The following is a 23,477-nucleotide window of genomic DNA, read 5'->3' on the forward strand; positions in this document are numbered from 1 at the left end:
GACCCGGAGAGCCCTCTGTCCCCCACGGCCTCCACTGCCATCAGCGCCCCGGGAGGGGTCACAGGGGCTGGCTGACCCTCTCTGGGGACACGGTGAGGGGAGCGTTCATCAGACGTGAGCTGGACGAGCCCTGGTCAGCCACACGGGAACCTAGCCCGGCGCCCTTCCTATTTGGACTCTGGTACTGGGGGCGGTTCCGTGGGAAAAGACCAGCGCTCACGGCTCAGGAGACCAGGGGAAGAGCCTCTGGGGGTGGGTCCGGGGGGGTCCAGCACGTCCACACCGGGCGCCAGTGCACGCTGAAGTGTTCACGGCAGCGCCGGTCCACGGAAGCCAGCTTCCGCCAAACGCTTTCTGTAGGCCACGCACCGGATGTGGTCAAAAGACCACGGGGGGTCACGAAGAACCAGGTGGTAAGGGAGCCACAGCGCACCCAGGTGGCCAGGCCCCCACGGGGCAGCAGGAAGGGCCAGCGCCCGGCAGGCGGCTGTGCCCAGATGTCGGGTCCCACCCAGGCTGTCTACTGCGGCCCCTGCGTTCTCAAGACAGGATCTGGATCGCGGAGGCTTGGAGCCCCTGCTGAAGGAAGACACCTGCCTCCCCCCACACCCGCCCCTGGGAGCGCAGGGCAGAGGGGAGCAGGTGCACGGCGGCCCCCGACGCGGTCGGCTCCTCCGGCCCCGCCCGGCAGCTCAGTGGCGGCGGGAACTGAAGTCCCTGCGCTGAGACCCAGAGGGGTCCCGGCCGAGGTCCTGGCCGCGCTCTGGGGGCGGAGGCGTGGCTGAAGGTGTGACGTGGCCTCTCAGGGAGGGAACAAGATACAGACTCCGGCGCCGGGCGGCGGCCACCGGCTCTGCCAGCTTGAAGACGGACCCACGGAGCGGAGCCCCCACCGGAGAGAAGGCTCCCCCGACCAGGCCAGCTCGTGGAAGGCCCCGGTGTGGGCCAGCGGCACTCGGGGCGGGAAGGGACCAGCGTGCACGGCCCCGGGGGATGGGTCTCACCACACTACGCTGTGGGAAAGGCACACGAGTGGCACACGCCGTGTGCACGGGTCTGCAGAGCACATATCGCCTGCAGCGACGAGAGGGGCGTCGGCGGGGGCGGGGGAAGCCTTCGGGGTAAGGGATACGTGCGCTCGTGACCATGGGGACAGCTTCGTGGGTGCGTATTCACGTCAGAACCATCGAGTGGGCTAGGTTGGACACGACCCCGTGTGGCAGTTACGCCTCGGTGGAGGGAACAGCTGAGAAGCCAGCGGGAAGGGCGCCCACGCTCAGCCCGGCTGGCCAGCCCCTTGCACGTGACACCGGGCTCAGTGACACCTCACGGAGCTTCCGCACAAGAAACACGCTCGTGCGCTCGGTGCTCCGGGGTGTGACAGGGCCTGGGGCACAGAGGGTGAGCGCATCGCGCGGGGGCGGCGGGGGCACCAGCTGCGGGAAGTGTCGAGGTTGGAGGAAGGACAGGGGACGAGGAGGAGGGGGTGACAGTCCAGGCCGGGCAGCGGCTCCCAGAGGGCCTAGCGGAAGGGGCCCTGCAGGGCCCGTGAGACAGGTGATGGCCGAAAGTGGAAGGAACACGGATTCTGGGGCCATGTCAGCTGCGTGGTGGGAAATTCCTCCCCGGCTCTAGACTCAGCCCCTCAAATCCAACACGGCCAGGGGCCACCTTCCCTCACCAAGTGCAGGACAAGCTGGTGGGGAGTCGGCGCCAGGGACCAGGGAGAGGGGACACCCGACCGCACCACCTTGGGGCCTCTGCACAGCCCATCGAGGGACCGTGATCATGAAAGGACACCCACGGGCCCCAACCAGCCCCGGCAACGCCCCAGAATGTTCTCGGCCTGCCGGTCATTCTTAATGAACGTGCACAGAGAAGGCACAGGCCCAGCGTTGCGGAACGACCGTGCTGGCGGGCGCCCGGCTTGGCTGAGACGGCCTCGGGATGCTGACCCCCAGGTGAGCCCCCACCAGCGAGGGCCGCCTGCAGAGCAGGGCAAAACCTTGGGTTTACAGGCTTGGGCGCAGCAGGGGCCCCGGCACCCTCTCACGGGGAGCACTGAGCCCCGCCTTTGAGGGCAGGCCCGGGTCTCGAGCGGAACAGAGCTCGTACCTGTTTGAACTGCTTATAGAGGACTTTTCGAACTTGGTCTGACGGCTGAACCTTCCCAGCGAGCAGGGACGAGAGCATGTTCCCCAGGGTCACCATCCCCAGGATCACCCTGGGAAACAGGGGTCAGGGGTCAGTGCGGGCACCCCTCTTCCCTCCCAAGGACAGAACACGCCCACAGCCACCCTCTGCTCAGGCTGTGCTCCGTGGCCAGACGTGGAATCTCTCTGAGAATTCAACCAGGAAGTGGGGTGCCTACGCGTGGGTATAGAGTGACTGACGCCCGGCCCTGGGGGCTGCCTGTCCAGTGCGGGGACACTACAACCCAGCGAGTCTCGGGAGCCTCCATTCTGACAAGCATCGCGGGGAAACAGCTGGAGCGTCCCAGGTGGTGGGCTTGGTTCTAGAATTGGGACGGTCTCGGGAGACTGCTGGCTGGCCACGGCCTTCCAGTGCTGGCCACGAGCCACGGCACGGCCGGTCCTCTCCCGCCGCCCCCCACGCACGTGCCCAGAGTGCAGGGACGCCGCAGGAGGGGCCCTTGGGCCGTAAGAGCTAGCGTGGCGGGTGCGCATGGACAAGTCGTCCGACGGGCCAACCGCTGCCCCGCCCTGCCCGGGAGCTTGGGGCCCTGGCCCTGCGGCTCCGGGCAGAGCCCCGGGTTGGGGTGGCTGACACTGACCCTGATTCGTCGACCACGGGCACCTGGTCGAAGCCCTTCTCGCGGAGGATCTCGATGGTGTGCTCGCAGGTGACGGTGGGCAGCACCATCAGCGGGGCCGACAGGCTCAGCTCCTGAACTCGCAGGTGCCACCACCTGGGGGGAGGGCGCCGGGCCGGCCGCGAACCGGGAGGCGGGAGGGGAGGACAAGTACGCTCACTGCAAGGCTCAGCGCAGAGGGATGAAGGCCGGCCGGGTGGGGGACGGAGCACAGGGGCCTGGACTTGGGAGCACGGTCTCCGCTCAGAGACACCCTTACCACGGCTTTGTCACGGTGAAGCCCTCCTCCTTCAGGAAGCCCTTCTGCATCATCCATTTGTCACTCAGGAATTTGGACCTACGGGCATCAAGAAGCCGCTGGGGCCCGGTCGGTCCTGAGACAGCCCAGCACCACTCGCGGGACACCATGGCTCCAGCCGAGACCCCGAGTGGCCGGCAGGGACTGCAGGGTGAGGCCGGGGAGCCGGGCCTCGGAGACCCCAGCAGGGAGTGCCGTGGGGGCACCTGGTCGACCAGCGAGGCTGGCCTGCGTCTGCGGGGGGCGCAGAGCACAGCGTCTGTCCCGGAGCCCTAGCCGGCAAGCCCACTCCTGGCTCCGGGGCGGCCTCCCGGCCGAGGAACAGAGGGAGCGCCTCCCTCCCAGGGGCTGAGGACACTGGCCCGGCTCGGGGCTGCCTGGCTGGGACCCGCCCCAACCTGCCACCCGGTGACCAAGACACGCGGGAGGACATGCTCGGTCCTTCGCATGACCGGTTCCATCTACCGCTCACAGCTACCCCATCTCTCTGCCCCCCAACACCCGCCCCGTCTCCCTCCCGTTCACCCCACCTCCCGCATACCCCCACCCTGTCCCCCGCCCGCCACTGGCCCTGTCTTTCCCTCCTCCCCCACCCCATCTCTCCCCCCACCACACCACCCTCTCTACCCCCCGCGGACCTGCCCTCTCACCTGCACCCCTGCTCCGTGTCTCCCACATACCCGCTGCATCTCCCTCACCCACCCGCCACGTCTCCCACAGACCCGCCCTGCTTCTCACACCCTCCAGCATGCACACGCTCACATGCCCACACAGCAGGCCTGTCGAGCTCACGGGGAGACGGGCATCCTGACTGGGGCAGGCACGCAGCCCAGCACAGGGCAACTTGGCGGTGGGAACCCTTGTGAACCCCCGCGCCCCCTGGGAAGCCAACTCGGGGCACCCCCAGCACCCAGGCAATGGAGGGAATCGTGAGGGTTTGGCGGGCGGGGGCCAGGGGGGTCCTCAGCTCCCCGTCCCCTAGAAGCCTGCTGCGGGGCAACCTGGTGCACAGGCAGAGCCGTAGGCCCAGGGGCCACCGGCTGGACCTATGGCCCTCAGAGCTGGGCCACAACACACACGAACGCCCAGTGCCATCGGGCCGGAAGGGGCCGTGGGGGCCACCGGCCAGACACTTCCCAGCAGGTCCTGAAGGGCGGTCTGAGCCCAGCCAGGGATCTCCTCAGTCAGAGGGTGGAGGCCACAAGGGAGCGAGTGGCGGAGGGCAGCTCACAGGAGACGCGTGGGAGGGGCGACAGGGGCAGGAGGGGCTGAAGTGGGCAAGGAACCCCCTCCAGGGGGCGCTCTGCCGGACGCACCGGCCGCCCTGAAGGTGCGCGGAGTCATAAGCGTGTCTAGAGGACCCCAAGACGGGGACCAGACAGGCTGAGACACAACGGGGAGCCCGACGGGGAGCCCGGGGCCAGGCGCAGGCAGAGCTCACGGGGGTCCCGCAGACCCCCACCCTCCCTCCTCCTTGCTGTCTGATCTCCGGGGCGGCCCGTCAGCGAGAGCCCCCAGGGCGTGCGGGGCTCAGGAGGACAGAGAGACGCGGGCGGGGGACTCGGAAGGACAGAGACGCGGGCGGGGAGGGCGCGTCTTACATGTAGTTGCGCACCGAGTCCGGCAGAATCACCACGCAGCGCTGGCCCTCCTGCAGCTCCTGGGCAGCCTTCACGGCCACCGACATGGCGCTGCCGGCACTGCCACCTGCGGGGGGACGGGGCGGGGGGGCGTGAGCACCTGCGTGCGAGCCTGGGGAGCCACCCGCAGGGCCTGGCTCTGGGGGGAGGACCCCGCTTGTCACTGCACCCGCACCGCTCTGGCAGCACGGAGCTCCACGTCCGCCCAGGCTTCGTCGCTAAACCCTCCCCGAGGAAGCACAGACACCCCACAGCGAGCTGCGTGTCCTCTCGGCCGTCAGTCCCTGGGGGTCTAAATCCAGCGCTTCCCTCGGGGGCCTTGGGGCTCCGAGCGGAGACAGCCGGTGGGGAGCATGGTCCCATCTCCTTCTGACCCTGGAGGCCCGTGTCACACATGCCCCCCAGCCTCTCCAGGGCATTCCCGGCACCCTGTGCCAGCCCCAGACCCCAGGTGAGGGCTGGACTTGACTGAAAACAAGTGTCCACAGGGCGCCTGGGTGGCTCAGTCGGTTAAGCGTGTCTGACTTCGGCTCAGATCATGATCTCGCAGTCCATGAGTTTGAGCCCCGTGTCAGGCTGTGTGCTGACAGCTCGGGGCCTGGAGCCTGCTTCCGATTCTGTGTCTCCCTCTCTCTCTGCCCCTCCCCTGCTCATGCTCTGTCTGTCTAGCACTCAAAAATAAATGAACATTTTGGGCGCCTGGGTGGCTCAGTCGGTTGAGCGTCCAACTTCAGCTCAGGTCATGATCTCGCGGTCCGTGAGTTCGAGCCCCGCGTCGGGCTCTGGGGCTGAGTGCTCAGAGCCTGGAGCCTGCTTCGGATTCTGTGTCTCCCTCTCTCTCTGCCCCTCCCCCGTTCATGCTCTGTCTCTCTCTGTCTCAAAAATAAATGAACGTTAAAAAAAAAATTTTTTTTTAATAAATATTAAGAAAAAAGCAAAAAAAAACAAGCGCCCTAAAAGCTTTGGCCTCACCCCCAAACCACTGACGGCATCACCGGGACGCCTCTCAAGGTGGGGCCGGCAGGAGGCAGACGCCCACTCGTACCCGGACCCCACTGCCCACTTCGCCGGGAGCGCAGAGATGGCGGCTGTTTTCTTCTTCTGTTGAGCTACTGGGGGGTTGCTATGTCCCCAGGCCCCTCACAGCTCACACTCCTTCCCTTCTCGGATCTGCGGGCCACGCCTGTCCTCAGTGAGACAAAGCCTAAGGACCCCAGGGGCCCAGGAACACAGACCCAGAGCTCCAGCCATGTTCTGGAAGGGCACCTCTGCTGTGAGCATGACGGCCCTGCCAAGGGGCAGACGGATGGACGGCACCTGACAGGCGCGGCCCGCGGCTTCAGAACGAGCGTGTCTTTTACACGTGGCCTGGAGGTGGGCAGGGGGCAAGTGCACCCCAGAGCCCGCCCGGCACTCACCGCACAGCAGCCCCTCCTGTGCAATCAGCATCCGGGCGAAGGCAAAGGCCTCCTCATCGTTGCTCTTGAACCACTTGTCCACCACCTGCAGACAGGACCCACACGGAAAGCTCTGGAGGGGCCCGGGCCCTTCCGTGGTGGGGGTGTGGCCACAGCCCGCGCCCGCAACCTCACAGGTGCGCCAGAGGCCATGACCCTCATCGGAACGTGGCCCGGCCCCACATCTGCGACCGGATTCTCAGGGCTAGAACCCTAGAACTTTCTACCTCTCCTGGTCCAACACATTCTGCCCCTGGCATCGAAACTGTCCCCCAGCCCCCGCCGCACAGCTCTGTCCCCACAGGTCTACCCTAGACAACCCCACCCCCCCCCACCGACAGAATTACCCTCTAGGGTCCCAAAAGAGAGCCCTGTCTGGCTGGGGTCCTTATCGTTCACTTTGCTTCCCTGCCCTCAGCACCCGCGCCCTCTCCCTCTGCGGGGACCAGGCCCGTGCCCACGGCCGTCTCAGCGTCTCCGCCCACCAGGGCCCTGGCACACACTCAATATGGTGCCACCTGTTACCTACCCTTGACGGCGAGGCCACGCTTTCCCCGCCTGCTCATGCAGCCCCCACTATTCCGCGGCCCCTCCGTCGGAAAACAGGTCAAGGGCGTTCGTACCCAGAGGGCTGGAACCGTGCCTGGGAGAGCCCTGGCCCTGCCTACCGTCCGGTCCAGCACCGTGGGGATGAAGTCGTAGCCGATCCCTTCCACCTCGTAGACCGTCTGCTCCGACTGGTTCAGCTCCTCGGGCTCTGCGAGGATGGAACCCTCGGGATCCACCCCGATGATCTAGAGGGGGCGGCATGAGGGCCCGAGTTGGGCAATAGTCTCATCTGGCCGTGCCTGGCTTTTTATGGGGGTGGCCAATCCCACCCCTAGTAAGCACCCGGTGAAGACCTGCCCTGGGGTGTGGCCGTGTCCCCAGGCCTCAGGGGACAGTACAAGGTACACATTCACCTGGGGTACTCCGAGGGGACAGCATGTGGCCGGGGGGGGGACAAGGTAGCTTCCCAGGGGAGAACCAGGTGAGCAGGGCGCCCCAGGAAAGCCCTGACTGCCCCTGTGGGGGCAGCCGTAGCCTTTGGGGATGGATGGCAGAGAAATGGCCGGAAGGAGAAAAGTGCTCAGGACCCCCAACTGGAAGTTTCTACAAGCCCCTCCCTGGGTCCACGCTTAACTCCAAATCCAGATGTGTCCCCCCCCCCCCCCCCCCCCCCCCCGCCAAGCACAGCACATGCGGGACGTGACCCTAAGAGCTTAGAGCTCCTGGAACGATCCTTGGAGGCCATCCAAGTCGACTGTCCCACCCCCAGAGCATCGGGGCGCCTAGGTCATGGGTCACTCCCAAGAAGAGGCAGACACACAAGGTGCGAGACAAGCTGTAAGCAGAAATGTCAGGACGGGGAACTTGCAGCTCTAAAGCAGAGGCCACCCTGGGGACCCAGGGCCCAGAAGCTCGATGGTCACGCTCCGACCGCAGATGGGGCCGCAGGTGAGAGAGGCGCGCACGTCCGGGCCCACCCGCCTCCGACGCCCGTCTGCAGCCCCTGGCTCACTCACTTTGCACCCTGGGCATTTCTCCTTCAGCTTCCTGGCGACGCCCGTGATGGTGCCACCCGTGCCCGCCGAAGCCACCAGCATGTCCAACTTCCCTGATGGGAGAAGCTGTGTCAGGGGGCCACCCTCCGGCCACAGCTCAGCCAGCTCGCCACGCTCAGCAGTAAGTAAAGACGCAACCAGGACGCAGGCCGGATCTCAAGAAGTCCAGAGAGAAGCTGTTGTCACGTTTCGACAGCCTCTCGTGACAGTTCTAGAGCTTGAAAGAAGCATCCGCAGCCACAGCGAGCCAGTGGGCTCTGCTCAGCCTTTGCCGGATGGCACGTGGCCACCGCAGCCCCCATCCGGTGCGAAGCCGTGAAGGGCGTCTGGACGCACTGCCAGGACCCGCCGCGCGGTGGCTGCCGCGGGGACGGGGTCCGGGGAGGCCCTTTGCCGTGCCCCTCTTACACTGTCAGGCTTCAGGTAGGAGTAAGTGAACTGAATTATAAAGGAAATAAATAAATCCCTCAGGCTCGGCCCGAAAGTCACTGGGCTCTCCGCCTGCCGCGTGGCCGGCCCAGGCATCCTGCAGACAAGTCGGTGCGGACACCCGTGCCGAGGCAGAGGGCTGTTTTTGCCAAAGGAGAGAATTCTCACACGTAAAACCCGGGTGAGCACACCCTTGGACGCTTGCCGCCTGGCTCCTAGGCCTGGAACGAGGTCGCGTGTGGGCCGGTGCCAGCACCAGGTTCCAAGCGGCGAGGCCCATCACCCGGCACCTTCTCCCTGAAACCTCTTAGGGAAACACCCCCCCCGCCCCCACCACGGACTTGGCTCTCAACGTGTGCAAAGGCTCCAGGGACACTCATGTCCGTACGGGAAGTAAACCAACCCCCGGCACCACCATCCGGCTCGGGAGACGAGAAAACCCAAGTGTTGCATTCAGCGCTCGGATCGGGGCCTGATGCCAAGGGCTTTCGACAGCATGGAGCCCAGGGAGGGCTCCAGCACCAACCAGCCTGGCACACTTTCGTTCCCCGCACGCAGGAGTAGGTCTGCAAGGACCTACTGCTGGGCGCACGAGCAGAACCACGTGATACGTTTGGTGTTCCAGGCGACGCACAGGCAAAGCCCGAAAAAGGACACCCCTCTGGGGAAATGCGCCGGAAAGCACTTCACGGAGAGGGCACGCTTGGGCTGGGTTTTGAAGGACGGACAGGAGTTTACCGAGGAGGGGGTAAGTGACCCGTGCGCTCCCAGGCAAGCAGGGACAGATGCGGCGAAGGCGGACGGAGGGGCGGGACGCAAGGACTCACCGTCACACTGCTGCAGGATCTCCTCGGCGGTGGTGTCGTAGTGAGCGAGGGGGTTGCTGGCGTTGCGGTACTGTGTGGAGAGACGGCGGAGGGGCCGAGTGGGGTCAGGAAGGCCGAACGGGCAACAGCCCCGGGGCGTCAGGCCGCCGGCTCAGGGCGAGCCGGAGCGGATCCCGGCAGATCGAGCCAGTGGCCGGCGGCACGGGCGGTTTTAGGGAGCTCGACCAGCACAAGACGTTGACTCGAGCCCTCCGGGAGGTGCGGTTTCTGAACTCACCCAGAGGGGAGACGGGGGAGGCCGAGAGCCCCGGTGAAAAGGTTTTCGTGTGTTTTACACCTGTACAACAGCTTCCGGGTGCACCGCCAAAACCGTTCCGGCCCAGGCGCTGAGCGCAGCCCTCCAGAGGCGGCCCGGAAGGCGGGGGGGGGGGGGGGGGCCAAAGGCTCGGCGGACCTGGCCGCCACCTGCCGGAGCGCCGGACAGGCCGGGAGAGGCCGGCAGAGGCCGGCGACCCCGCGCCAGCCGCCTCTGCAGCCCCCGACCCCGACGGACGCCCCCCAGGGCGCCCCCGATGTGGGTCCACACCCCCGAGCGCACGCTCGCCCCCAGACCCCGGCCTCACCTGGTCCAGGATGTGAGAATTGGGGATCTCGTTCCGTAGCCTCCAGGCCACCCCCACGTGGGACTCCGGGGAGTCAAATCTGGCCGTGGTGGGCGTCCTCACAATCTCGGCCCCCAGGGCCCGCAACACATCCACCTATGGAGGAGCACGGAGGCCCGCGTCTACCCCCGGGCCCGGTGCACGGGGCCGGGCCCCTCGGGACAACCCCTGCCCCCACCTTCTCCGTGCTCATCTTCTCCGGCATCACGATGACGCAGCGGTAACCCTTCACGGCGGCAGCCAGGGCCAGCCCGATCCCTGGGGACAGTGCACGGGGTGAGAGGGGGCCACGGCGCCCCACAGACCCCGCTCTGGGTGCCCACGGCCAGGAAGGCCCAGGGAGAGGGCACTCAGATACCAAAAAGGCCTGAGGTCACCCCCTTCTGTCTCGAATGAGGGAGTCGGGGCAGAGAACGCCCGAGGTAGAAACGCAAAGGGGATGTGCCCCCTGAGAAGCAACGCAGGCAGGAAAACGTGGAACCCGGCGCCCCCGGCTTCCCCTGGGCACCGCCCTCCAAATGCACGCATTACGTGCTGCCCAAGCGAGTCGAGGGAGGAGGCCGGCCGGACAGGCCAGGGGACCCTCCCGGCCCGTCCCGGGACCCACCTGTGTTCCCGGACGTCGGCTCAATGATGGTGTCCCCGGGCTTCAGGGTCCCGGCCCGCTCGGCGTCCTCAATCATGCGCAGGCTGATGCGGTCCTTCACGCTCCCGCCCGCGTTGAAGAACTCACACTTGGCCACTGGGAGCCAAGGACGAATCAGGACAGGAGGAGGCTCCCCTCCGCCCCCTGGCTGATCCCCACGACCTCCTATTATGCGACACGCCCGGCACGTGGGGACCGTGAACCACCCCCCTCCGTCCTCGCCCCCACCTGCGCCCGGAGCAGCGTGCTCGCCCGCCGGGAAACTCCCCCATGCCCAGCCACCCGCCGTCCAGCCCGAGTGGCAACTCCGAGCGAAGGAGAGGAGTGAGGAGCCCCCCGCTGGGTGGTGGGCCAGGAAAAGCCCCCCTTGGGGCAGCACGGGCCCAAGAGCGGCTAGCCGGACACGCAGCAGGGGGCCGGTGTGAGGCAGGGCGGCCCGCCCCGTCCAGCTGGGGCCTGCCCGGCGCTCCACGCCCGCCTCCCATCAGCCTGCTCAGCGGGAGAGGCCCTCGCCCAGCGACACGGGGCTCTGCGTGCGGGTGGCCCCCCTGCCCACCGAGGACAAGGCCGGACGTGGCTCCCCCGATTCCCACCGCCTCGTCACGGACGGTCCATCCCCACAGAACCAGCTGAACACAGAGACAACGGCTTCCTGCCCAGCCCACGCCCGAGACCCCGCGTCGCAAAGACGGACCCCGTTGTGACGTCTCCTCCTCCTCAGGTCTGGGGAAGGTCGAGCTCCTTCCTGGTTGGGTCCTGCCTTCCACGTTGGCCCCGAACACGCTCCCCGGGTCTCCACACTCTGTCTCCCCATTCGGGCCCTGACCAGAGCGGCCGGCTGTGCCCCGCCACCCCGGCACGTCCCCCTACCGTGCTTTCTTTCTGCTATTACCCGATGGGGTCCCGCACATTCATTAGCCGGCTCACTCCCTGGCCCCTCTTGCCCCCCAGAGGGCCCCAGGGGTCTATGCCCACAACCCCAGGCCCACCGAGCTGCTGCCGGGGCAGGCGCGAGACAGAGGGAGGCGGCCAGGTACTCACAGAGCTCGCACTTGAGGCCAAATTTCTTTGCGATCTTATTGATTCTCACCATGGGGGTGTCCCCGATTTTCTTCAGGATGTCTGGCAAGATTTGGGGGGATTTGGTCCTGAAACAGGGAAGTCCACGATCACTCAGACTTGGCAGACCAGCACGCTGTTTTACATAAACCAAGAAACAAATCCAAGGACTGGCTTGGGTGAGGGATCCGAGTGGTTAACTACACAAACCTACTCGCAGGGTAAAAGGCCACAGGCACATTCCTGCTCACGTGTGCACACGTGACACGTGAGGACACCGGTGGGTGAGCCGATGGCAGAAACCCCGTCTGTGGTGTAGCTAACGGTGAGCCGCATCAAGGTCGTTTCCTGAGCAACAGGGGCCGGGGTCAGAGGGCAGCTTGGGGAAGGGACATGAGACCCCTCAGTATTATTTCTGCAACTTTTTGTGTTAAGTTATTTCCACGTACAGGGGCGCCTGGGTGGCTCAGTCAGTTAAGCGTCCGACTTGGGCTCAGGTCATGATCTCACGGTTCGGGGGTTCGAGCCCCACGTCGGGCTCTGTGCTGACGGCTCAGAGCCCGGAGCCTGCTTCGGATTCTGTGTCTCCCTCTCTCTCTCAAAAACAAGTGAATGTTAAAAAAAAATTACTTCCAAGTACGGAAGCTGGAGTAGACAACGCGACTTCAACAACAGCTCCTGCCTGGTGCATCCGTTCAGAAAATCTTTTCTGCGGACCTTCACTTCCTTCCATCTCTCGGCACCCGACCCCTGGGATTCCTTGTCCTTTTCTTTTCCTTGATGAAAAAAGGAAAAAAGCTTTTCCCTGATGAAAAAAGCTCCTCCAGAGCCGAGCCCCCTCAGGCTGCCTGGCTGTCCACCAGGGATGGACAGCGGCCACAAGGGGTGCACCGGCCACCGGGCATCACTCAGAAAATGTCAGGCACGGGTGACTGAAGCACCCTACTCGAAACAAAACAAAGACCTTGGGGAGTCACCGGTGCCCCTGGGGTCAAGGTCACCATGAACTCCCAGGTGGACGTCCAGGCTCAGTGTGGGATTCCTCATCACCGACCGGCTGTCTCCCTTCGCATTCTAGCGACTGGCTTCCTCTCCCCGTTCTCCCACCTGGTGACAGGTGACAGTCGGGTGCGGACAGCCCGATGGTGTGTCAGCCACGACACAGGCGGTTCCCTCCTCACCCTCAGGGCCCGATGCCGACCTGCATACCTTCTTCCTGTCCGTGCCAAGTACGTGCTCACCAAACACCCGCCCGGGGGTGTGCAGCACAGACCTGGGTTTAGCTTCCTACACCCTTGGATTTCTAATTTACATTCCGTGCTTCCCAAACTTTAGCGAGCCCTCTGCTCCAGGAACCCGGCAAGACCAGATTCCTGGCCTCAGGCCCAGCGCACCCAGCTCCCCAGGGGGGCCGGAGGCTGCAGTCCACCCTGGGGGCCCAAACAGGCCTCTGCTGGAACAAGCTGGAATCCAGCCTCCAACAGCAGCCTTCCAAGGAGCGGAAGGGACGCCCCCAGCCAGGCCAGGGGCAGCTCACGGCAGGCAGGGCGAAGGGAGAGCTTGGCGGGGGGCAAAAGCCACCAGAGAAGCTTGTCTGAGGTGATCAGGGCGGAAGCTGGGGAAAGAATTTACCGGGGCGGGGGGGGGGGGGGGGAGCATCTTACAATAAACCGCACTCCTCCCCGCCGCTCCCACCCTGGCCCTCCTTCTAAGCCCTCCCACATCCAAACCATCTCAAATCCCCTTTCCCAGCTCTCCCTGAGCTGGCCCAGGGCACCTATCCAGATGCCGGGCCGAGGCACCCTGTCCTCGTCTCGTCACACCTGTGCCATCAGCACCAGGCTCCCTGAACACCACGAGGCCACCTCGGTCTTGTGTCCTCCCGGCAGGTGAGCCCCAACACCCGCACGACTGTGTGCCTCGATCGAACCAGTTGTGGAGGGGACGGCGACCCCTTAAGGGTTTTCAGGCGGTCACGAGGCCAGCAGGGGAGCGGCAGGGGTGACGCTGTTTTACAACCCGGTTCAAATGGCATCCTTTCTGCCCAGGCCTCCCGCGTGACAGGCTCAGGGGCCCGCAGGAACCTGGTCCCTCGCGGCTGCCCCAGCCTCACACAGGCCTCTCGCCCACTGCTCGGCTGGGTTTTGGCAGTGAGGGCTCATCGCCTCCTGAGCTCTCGGTGCTCAGACACATTTAATGCTCGGGGATTCTGGAGTTGTAAGTTTTTCATTTCTACCAGCCCCAGTGAGGCCTGCACCTCCCTACCGCCCGAGTTCTGATTTTAAATCCCATAATCAGGGGTGTCTGGGTGGCTCAGCCGGTTAAGCGTCCGACTCTTGATTGCGGCTCAGGTCATGATCTCGTGGTTTGTGGGATCGAGCCCCGCATCGGACTCCAGGCTGACAGCAAGAAGCCTGCTTGGGATTCTCTCCGTCCCTCTCTCTCCCTGCCCCTTTCTCCCTCTCCCCAGCTTGTACAGATGCTCTCTCTCCTAAAATAATAATAATAATAATAATAATAATAATAATAATAATAAATCATAAACCGGCACTCACAAGACAGTGTGGTGATGAGGGGAGTCAGTGACCGGCCTGCCCAGCTGCCAGGAACACTTGCTTGGGGCATCGGGACGGATCCACAGGCGCTCCTTGGCTTCCTTGTCCCCCGGAGGTCCCTTCTCCAGGCTCCCTTTCCCTAGGTGTGCCCCTGAGAGGTGGGGGCACCCTGCGGACCCCGTTTCTGCTTGGGGTGTCTCGGAAGGCATGCTGGGATCTGGCAAAGGGAGGGGGAGAGACTTGGTTCAGGCCATTTCTAAACACCTGCCGAGGACTCTGCTTTGCTGCTGGGGACCTGGGCAATCCTGCTCACAGGGTCCCTCTGCAGGGGCAGGGCAGGGCAGGGCAGGGGGCGGGGCGTCCACACATTCAAACAGCACAAGGGCAAGCACAAAAATGTCGGGGCCAGCTGCTGTGGCCACGGTGTGGCGGTTCCTCAAAAGGTTAAACAGAACCACCACGGGAGCCAGCATGGCACTCCTAGGCATATATCCAAAGAGCTGGAGACACCTGTGCACCACGTTCACAGCCACACGACTCACAAGAGGCAAAACGTGGAAACACACCAGACACCTGTCACAGATGCAGGATACACAAAACGTAGCACAGCCATACGACGGAATATTACTTGGCCGTAAAAAAGTAATAAAGTTTTCAAATTTTCTCAATACGTGAGCATGTACAAAAAAAATAAGTTCCCACGCAGAGGTGATGGGTATGTTGTTTATCTGACAGTGGGGAATCTTTGCACAACGTAGACGTGAAATGAAAACAGCAAGTTGTAAAAAGGGCTTCTGTTGGGAGTATCACACATAAGGACAACTCCATTAAAAACAAAAACAAAAACGGGGCCCCTGGGTGGCTCAGTCGGTTAAGCGTCCGACTTGGGCTCAGGTCATGATGTCACGGTCTGTGAGTTCGAGCCCCGCGTCGGGCTCTGTGCTGACAGCTCGGAGCCTGGAGCCTGCTTCGGATTCTGTGTCTCCCTCTCTCTCTGCCCCTCCCCTGCTCATGCTCTGTCTCTACTTCTCAATAATAAATAAACGTTAAAAAATTTTTTTTATATAAAAATTTTTCTGACAAATACAACACAGTATTGTAAATGGATTTTCTCTCCCTTACGATTTTCCTAACACACTTTTCTCCAGCTTATTGTGAAAATACAGCATAAATACATGCTATATACAAAACAAGTGTTAACTGACCATTTACATCATCAGTAAGGCTTCCGGGCAATAGTGAGCTATTAAATTTGGGGGGAGTCAAAAGTGACATATGGATTTTTGACTGCGTGGGGTCGGCACCCCTAACCCCCACACTGCTCGAGGGTCGACTATATATATGGCTTTTGTTACCTCAAAGTTGTTTTGAAAAGACTACGTTTATATGACGGATATCAGAAACGGCGACAATGATGTATTTACCCTAAAAAAAAAAGGAATGATGTTTTGATACATGCTGCGAGGCGAGGGGGCCTCGGACACATTGCGCTTTGTGAACAAACCACACGAAGGAAAACCCCGTACGGCTACACCTGCGGGAAAGAGGAGCCTACGATCCGCAGATTCACAGAGGAAACTCATCAGGTAGGACAGAGGTTATGAGGCGTCGCTGGTGAATGGGGAGGAGTTTTGGTTTGACCTGATGAACGTTTTGCATACAGATCCTGGTGATGGTTGCACAACCTGTGAATGTACTTAATGCTACGGAATTGTGCCCTTGTGAGTGTGTAGAACCATAAAGAGGATGTCACAAAAACTTTATCATGAATTTAAGCACCTCGGTGGCTCAGTGGGTTACGTATCCGACTTGGGCTCAGGTCATGATCACGCAGTTTGTGAGTTCGAGCCTCGGGCTCTGTGCTGACAATGTGGAGCCTGCTCGGGATTCTCTCTCTCTCTCTCTCTCTCTCTCTCTCTCTCTGCCCCTCCCCTGATTGTGCTCACTCTCACTCTCAAAATAAATAAATGAACTTAAAAATTAAAAAGTTTAAAAAATAAATAAAAATCACACATAACCTTAAAACAGATTAAGACAAGTTGACGGAAGGAAGGACAGACGGACGGACGGGGACCGGCTCAATCAGAGGCGAGGCCTCACTGGGCTGTACGCCTGCCTCCCCCTTTCGGGTGACAACCAACAGGCACCACCCTCAACTTCGGAAAGACTGGGACTGAACTCAGCCTGTCTTCTGCCCCCTTCTCCCATCTCCACAGCGACCGGGACGACAGAGCCCGGCTCCTCCAACACGGCCACCCCTCCACAGACTGACGACCGACAAGTGCCCACAAGAGACAGTACAATTGCACAAACGAGGCATATCCTCCAAGGAATCCCGGAAGAGCTCAAGGGGGTTAGGGGAAACTGAGGGAACCTGAGTTCAGCAGAGACTTCAGTTAACAGCTGCGTTCACTAACGGTAACAAAGACTTACTAATGCAACAGGCTCGGCTACTCAGGGAAAGTGTTAGGAAGCAGGCATATGGAACTCGTCTTCCCAATTTTTCCTAAAACTAAAACAGTTCTTAAAAAAAAAAAAGGGGGGGTGCTCTGGGGCACCTGGGTGGCTCAGTCAGTTGAGCGTCTGACTGATTTCAGTCTAGGTCATAATCCCAGGGTCGTGGGATTGAGCCCACAGGTACCTGTGCTCCCCAAGACCTTCGTGAGGCAGTTTTGCTGTGAAAAGGTGAGTGGCCGAGCAGACTGCGCTGAAGGTGTAAAGGGCTCCTCACATGGAGGTGTAAATCCAGATTTTCGGGGCGTTCCCTTGCTGACCTTCTCCTCCAGGGCACGCAGAACCAGGCTGGTTATCAGCAAAGGCAGAGGCAGCCCCAGCTGGGTCCATTTCCCCCAGTGCAGGTGGCACAATGCAGCCCAGCGCCCAGCGGCTGGCCACATTCGCCCAGGCCTGAGCCTGCGAACAGGGAGTTAGAAACCTGGGGACACTCTGCAAGTCACATCCTTTGGAAACTCACCAGGCCGGTGGGGCTGGCCCCTTTCCAGAGAAGCCAGCCTCGCAGCTGTCCTGCCCAACGGCCTTAGAGCGGTGGTTCTTTCAAGCCTGGGGATCACCGGCTTCTTTTGGAAGCTTCAGGTCTTCCCTGAGGCCACTCGAGGATGCCCCCCTCCCCTTCTCTAACTTTAGGAACCCCCACCCCCACCCCGGCCCTAAGGAGACCAGCACCTTTCCTCGCTCAGACGGTAATTCTTCTACAGTACAAGAACCGCCCCCCCTGCCGGGGTCACAGACCCTCCTCCCCATCGGAGGCAGGCAGCCCCGCAGCGCTCTGGCCGCAGGACCGGCCAGAATCGCTAACCGTTCGCGGAAGCGGCCTCTAAGGACGCGGGCAGCCCCGCGCCTCCTTCTCTGCGACTTGCCTAGCCTGGCATAGCCTCCGGCGAGGTAAGGAGCCGCTGGGTACAAAGATCGAGGCCGACCGAGTCTCCGCGGACCCCAAAAGCACTGGGCCACGCGCTCGCTTGGCACCCGGTCCGAACCCGCGGGTTCCCACTGGCGAGACTCAGCTCGCGCCCCGCGGGCCAAGCACGTGCGTCCCGGGGAGGCGGGCTCACCTGGCGCCGCCCTGCCGGTTCCCGCTCCACCTGAAACCCCATCTTAAAGCGCAAGACCCTCCTGGGGTCACGACGCCCCCAAGGGCATCGTGCACCCTGCAGACACACGCCCCAGCTGGCCCCAGTGTGGGGGGCGGGGATGGTCAGGGTCAAGGGTGCGAATGGTAGTAAACTCCTGTTTTAAAGTGTGAGTTTTCAGGTGGCATATCGAGATTCTACAGTAGATTTGGAGGCCGGCCGGGAGGCGCAGTTCGGGACAAACACCCCCAAGTAATCCTGGCGAAGCTAAAACTTCTGCGTTCCCGCCCCTCCACACCCCCCCCCGCCCCACCCCTCAGCTCAACCGTCCGCTTCCCCTAGGGTCCGGGGAAGTGGGGGTCGCCGGGCATCCGAGTATGTGCCCAGGGCACGACCCCCGTGTGCTCTGCGCCCCTCCCCCCACGGGCACCCACCTCACGTGCGGTCCGCGCAACTACATGAATATTTACTCCCACCTCATATAGTTGACGGAAAAGAGCAATTTGCGAAACAGCCGTTTCCCCTCCAAAATACATCGAAAAGTCAACGATCGCACCCCGGCTCCCGCCCCCCCACCCCCTCCGCTCCACAGCCGCGGGGGTTGCGGGGGGAGGCCCGAGGCCACGTGGGCGCTAAATCCCCGGCCTCAAAACCTTCTGGAAGCCCGGGGGGCGCGGGACGCCGGCCCTGCTCCGCCGCGCGCAGGTGCAGATGATGCAACTCCGGCGGAGGGTGGGGGCGACCCGGGGCCCGCCGGAGGCGGTCGACACAGCCCGACCCCGCCGCCCAGGGGTGGGGCGGTTCCCGGCCCGGCGGGCGCTCACCTGCACGGAGACGAGGGAAAGAGCGGCGGGCTGCGCGCGTCCGGGCGCCACGACCTGCGACCCCGACAGCTGCTACTCGGAGCCGCAACCCTGGAGCTGCGGGGCCTGCGGGACCCGGCGGCCGACAGTGCGCGCAGGCGATTGGCCGAGAGGCGGGGGCGGGGGGCCGGCGCCCGGCCAATCCCGAGTGCCGCCCGCCGCCGCGCTTGTCCCCGCCCCCATCCCACTCGTCCCCACCTCCGGGCTCGCTGCCCTGGCGCGGGCTGGGGACGCCCTCCTCCTGCGCTGCCCCTCCCCCACCCCAGCCTCCACCCTCCACCCCCCACCCCCCACCCCCCACCCCCCACCCCCCACCCCCCACCCCCCACCCCCCACCCCCCGCGCTAGCTGTCTTGGCTTGGGCTGCGGACCCCGGACCTCCCGCGCTGCCCCTCCCCCATCCTCCACCCTCCACCCTCCACCCCCCACCCCCCGCGCTAGCTGTCTTGGCTTGGGCTGGGGACACCGGACCTCCCGCGCTGCCCCTCCCCCACCCTCCACCCCCCACCCCCCCACCCCCCACCCCCCACCCCCGCGCTAGCTGTCTTGGCTTGGGCTGGGGACTCCGGACCGCCCGCGCAGCCCCTCCCCCACCCCCCACCCCCCCACCCCCCCACCCCCGCGCTAGCTGTCTTGGCTTGGGCTGGGGACCCCGGACCTGCCGCGCTGCCCCTCCCCCATCCCACCCAACTCCCCCCCCCACCCCACTCCGCCCCCCACCCCCACCCGGCGTGCGCGGGCTGGGGGCCCCGCACCTCCCGTGCTGCCCGCCCCCCATCCTCCCCACCCCCACCTCCACTCACCGCCCAACTCCTCGCTCACTGCCTGGCTTCAGGTCAGGGCCTCCCCCCTCCACCCCCCTCCCCGCACCCCGCACTGCCCCGCCCTGCCCCGCCCGGATCCCGCCCACCCCCACTCCCCACCCAACTCCGTCCAACTCCCCCGCCTCAGGTCTGGGTTCCCGTGTCCCCCAACTCCTGGCCCCCACTGCCCTACCGCGCGGGCCCGGGACCAGCTTCCACTCCCGTTTGATGCATCCGCTGGCCCTCTGCCCTCCTCTCCCCCTGCCCCCCAAGGTCCCCCCACCAGGATCGCGGACTCCAGGGGTGCGGAAGCTCTGTGCTTGATGTCCCGATTCTGTTTTACTTGGTTAACTGCTAGCCCTGCGAGAGTGTAGTGAATATTTGTTGATGACTTGTACAGTGTGCCCTCTGGAGCGGGGAAGGGCTTGTAGGACCGTGAGGATGACCCTCCACAAATATCCCACCTGCCAGCCTTCCCCCACCCCCACCCCCATGCCAGCCCTGGTCCCCACCGCCTCAGGTCAGGGGACCCAGCATGCACCCAGTACCCTGGCTCTGGGTTCCCCACGGCGGGGTTTCCCGGGATTTACTTCCTGCCCCCCATTGTGCAGGTGCCCCCTGGACACAGTGCTCACCTTCCCAGACCCCCTCTGCGGAGCCTGGCCACGGCTCCCACAAGACTGGGAAAGAACCACAGCCCGCCTGAGACCTGACACTCGGCCAGAAGTCACAAAAGCCGCTTAGAAACACAGGTGTTGCACAGGCCACTCCCCCCACTCCCCAAATCCAGGAGCTGGAGGCTGCTGGCCAGCAGGGCACCTTGGGGCCACCGGGAGGGCCGCAGTCATCAGTATTTCAAACTTGCGTGCTCCTGGCTTTTAGAGAGCCTAGAGGACCCTGGGGCAGACCCTTGTGCTTCTCCCCGCCTGTAGTGACTGTGACTGACAGGTCGCAACCGTGTTACCAGGTGTGGACAGATGTGGAACCGTCAGTGGCTCTGCCCAGCACCTTGCGGGTTCGCTTCATCCAGCGATGGTTTGGCCGTCCCCGGCCACAGGCGGGCCTTTGTGCCAGGCTCTGGAAAAAACCGGAAACTCCAATAGGGCCTCTGTCCCTGGAGGGTTTCTATTCTAGGGGAGGGGGCTCAACGAGACATCATTTTGTGATAGGATTTCCCCTGGTGAGAACAAATGTGAAGACGGATAAAGACGGGAACAGGAGCTAGCATTAGGTCAGGGGGTCGAGTCTCTCTGGACAGGTGACATTTGACCTGAGGAGCCACATCTTATTCTCAAGGAGGAATGTTCTGGGCTGAAAACAACCACTGCAAATGCCTGGGGCAGGAACAGGTCAGGGGTGAGAAAGACTGGAGGAAAGGGCAGTGGCCAGAGCGAGGGACAGGAGTGGCCAGAGGGTGGAAGGGGAGGCGGAGTCCCAGGGCTCGCAGGCCGGCCAGGACGGAACTTTCTGCTGGAACTTACTGCCTCGTGCTGCAGGGCCCTCGGAAGGTTTCAAACTAGGGAGTTTTTGATCGTGCTCTGAATTATTTTATCTTGGCATAATTTCTGACTGTCATAAAAGTGCCAAGAATAGAAGAATTCCCAGATACTCGCCCAGATTCCCAAACATTCAACTTTTACTAACGCCTGCAATCTGTAACTATGATCTTATTTGGAAATAGGCTCTCTGAGTATATAACCAACTTAAGAGGTCGTACTGGATAAGAAGAAGGGGCCGTGCTAAATCCAATATGACCCGTGTCCTTGTACGAAGAGAGAAATTTGGGCACATTCACAGACAGAAGGCTCTGTGAAGACAGAGGCAGAGATTAAAGTCATTCTGGCACAAGATGAGGGACCGCGCAGCCCCCAGGAGCTGAAGGCCACAGGAAGGACCCTCCCCCAGAGCCTGCAGAGAGAGCGTGGGCTTTCGGGCACCTTGATTTCAGACTTCTAGCCTCCAGGAGTGAGAGACAAGAAATTTGTGTTGTTTTAAGCCATCTGAGTTTGTGGTCATTTGCTATGAGGTCCAAGTACTAAAAATTTTGGGGGGTGGGCGCCTGGGTGGCTCAGTCGGTTGAGCGTCCGACTTCAGCTCAGGTCATGATCTTGCATTTCGTGGGTTTGAGCCCCGCGACGGGCTCTGTGCTGACAGATTGGAGCCTGGAGCCTGCTTTGGATTCTATGTCTCCCTCTCTCTGCCCCTTCCCTGCTCATTCTCTCTCTCTCTCAAAGAATAAACATTTAAAAAAGTTAATTAAAATTTTTTTTTAATTTTGATACAATTTTAGACTGTCAGAAAAGTGGTAAGAATGTAAGAATTCCCAGATGCCCTTCATTCAGATTTTCAAAATTTTAACTTTTTTAAAAAAAATTTATTTTTAAATAATCTCTACACCCAACATGGGGCTTGAACTCACAACCCCAAGATTAAGGGTCGGAAGAGTCTGGCTTGATTTTGGATCAGGTCATGATCTCATGGTTCGTGAGGTGGAGCCCTACATCGGGCTCTGCGCCAACGGCAGGGAGTCTGCTTGGGATTCTCTCTCTTCCTCTCTCTCTGCCCCTCCCCCGCCAACAAATAAACTTAAAAAAAGAAAAAAAAAAAGAGTTGCCCGCTCTACCGACCGAGCCAGTCGGGTGCCCCCAAATATTAAACTTTTATTGTATTTTCTTCATACTTCTGTCTCTGTCCCTGTCTCTCTCTAATAGGAATCTAAGTCTGTGCCACTTATCTATCATCTAACTGTCTGGTTTTTCTGAATGGTTAAGATTAAGCTGCAGACAGTTTCCCGTTACCCCTGGTGACTTCAGTGTCTATTTCTGAAAAACAAAGAACTGTTTTCCATAACCATAGTACAACTGCCAAAATCAAGACGTTAAGCTAAAACTGCTTTAAAAAAATTGTCTTTTTAGACTGTTGAGTGTTTTTTTTAAATGTTTATTTTTGAGAGAGAGAGAGTGTAGGCAGGGGAGGGGCTGGGCAGGGGGGGGGGGGGACAGAGGATCGGAAGCAGGCTCTGTGCTGATAGCAGTAAGCCTGAGGTGGGGCCTGAACTCACGAACCACAAGATCATGACCTGAGCCGAAGTTGGATGCTCAACCGACGACTGAACCACCCAGGCACCCCTAAAAAAATTAAGTCTTTAAAAAACAAACCAACCAACCAAACAAAAACCACACAACAAAAACCAAAAAAAAACTTACCATTGATACAAATCCATGACCTAATCAACAGACCTCACTCAGTTTGCCTGTCACAGCAAAATCCCGGACCTCGCCGCACCCAGTGGCCGTGCCCTAAAGCCATTTGTTGGACTGAGACGTGGGTGTCTTTGAAGTGTGCAGGCCAGACGTTTTATAGAATGTCCCTGGTTCGTGAGACGTTGTTTCCTCAGGATTGGCCCCAGTGGGGGTTGGGGGGGGTGCCTCCTGCTGGAAGGCGCTGGAGTGACAAGAGAGAGTGATGTGAGTGACATGACTGACGGAGTGGGTGCCTGCGTGTCCCATCTGGCCACGTGCACTTCGCATTCTCCACTCTAAACGAATGGTTTTTCCCCTTCACAACTAGTAAGAATCCCTGCGGAGATACTTTGGAAACACCCGGTAAACTTCTCAAACTCGCACTCTCCGATTGAAGCTTCCCAGCATAGTCTGCCTGAATCGGTTTCTATGAAAATGGTTGCCAAGGGGCAATTCTACCCCCTGACTCTTCCTGCATCTGTCGTGTGGCATTCCACTACGGCATAGCATGTGCCTGTTCATGTATTTGTTCCAGTTTGGATTCACGGACCCTTTTTTTTTTTTTTTTTAAGCGTCCATTCTACCACGGAAAGTGCACAGCCAAGCACTAATATTTGGCGTTCAGAGCCGTACAGCCGCCCCCACAATTCAGTTTTCACATTTGTGTCACTCCAGAGAGACCCTGGGCCCCTCCCTGGCTGCCGCTCCCCTGGCACCCACCTGGCAGCCCCAGGTTGAGCCACCGACTGGGTGGCTACTGTGGTGGGAAATGGTGGTGGACTCGGGAAGCCTCGCCTTGTCACACAGGCTATTCGTCTTTCGCTATCATTGCTTTGATGCTGAAATGGCCCCAGATCAGGAATCAAGCTGGACCCTGTGTCTTTTCGTCGTTTCCCCGTTGTGCCTTTCATCGCCTCTATTTTCTGTCCCACGAGGCGTTTCGGGCCCATGATGAGTCTTCGCCCCAGC

General features: G+C 61.7%; 1 protein-coding gene across 6 annotated transcripts in view; it reads right to left on the minus strand.

The window, feature by feature from the left end:
* The window catches only part of CBS (cystathionine beta-synthase), a 28,910-nt gene that overhangs the window by 4,287 nt on the left and 1,146 nt on the right, over positions 1–23,477 (minus strand). For 2 of the 6 annotated variants that reach the window (XM_047099670.1, XM_047099669.1), the window contains exons 2-17: positions 22,473–22,710; positions 20,231–20,343; positions 16,652–16,923; positions 14,011–14,227; positions 11,438–11,544; positions 10,358–10,492; positions 9,929–10,008; positions 9,712–9,846; positions 9,089–9,158; positions 7,794–7,885; positions 6,897–7,022; positions 6,190–6,274; positions 4,733–4,838; positions 3,093–3,170; positions 2,795–2,929; positions 2,116–2,224 (exon numbers count right to left, since the gene is read on the minus strand). In XM_047099670.1, the coding sequence (XP_046955626.1) occupies positions 2,116–2,224; positions 2,795–2,929; positions 3,093–3,170; positions 4,733–4,838; positions 6,190–6,274; positions 6,897–7,022; positions 7,794–7,885; positions 9,089–9,158; positions 9,712–9,846; positions 9,929–10,008; positions 10,358–10,492; positions 11,438–11,544; positions 14,011–14,227; positions 16,652–16,923; positions 20,231–20,343; positions 22,473–22,475 (1,863 nt within the window). In that variant the 5' untranslated portion in view covers positions 22,476–22,710. Of the gene's footprint in view, positions 1–2,115; positions 2,225–2,794; positions 2,930–3,092; positions 3,171–4,732; positions 4,839–6,189; positions 6,275–6,896; positions 7,023–7,793; positions 7,886–9,088; positions 9,159–9,711; positions 9,847–9,928; positions 10,009–10,357; positions 10,493–11,437; positions 11,545–14,010; positions 14,228–16,651; positions 16,924–18,424; positions 18,452–19,901; positions 20,344–22,472; positions 22,711–23,477 lie in introns of those variants that run through there. The other 4 variants (XM_047099671.1, XM_047099673.1, XM_047099672.1 and 1 more) reach the window with 4 other exon arrangements.

Source organism: Lynx rufus, unplaced genomic scaffold (genome assembly GCF_022079265.1).
Source record: "Lynx rufus isolate CCGP_SWC_20201006 ecotype Redwood Valley unplaced genomic scaffold, mLynRuf1.p SCAF_5, whole genome shotgun sequence".
NCBI classification, from domain to species: Eukaryota; Metazoa; Chordata; class Mammalia; order Carnivora; family Felidae; genus Lynx; species Lynx rufus.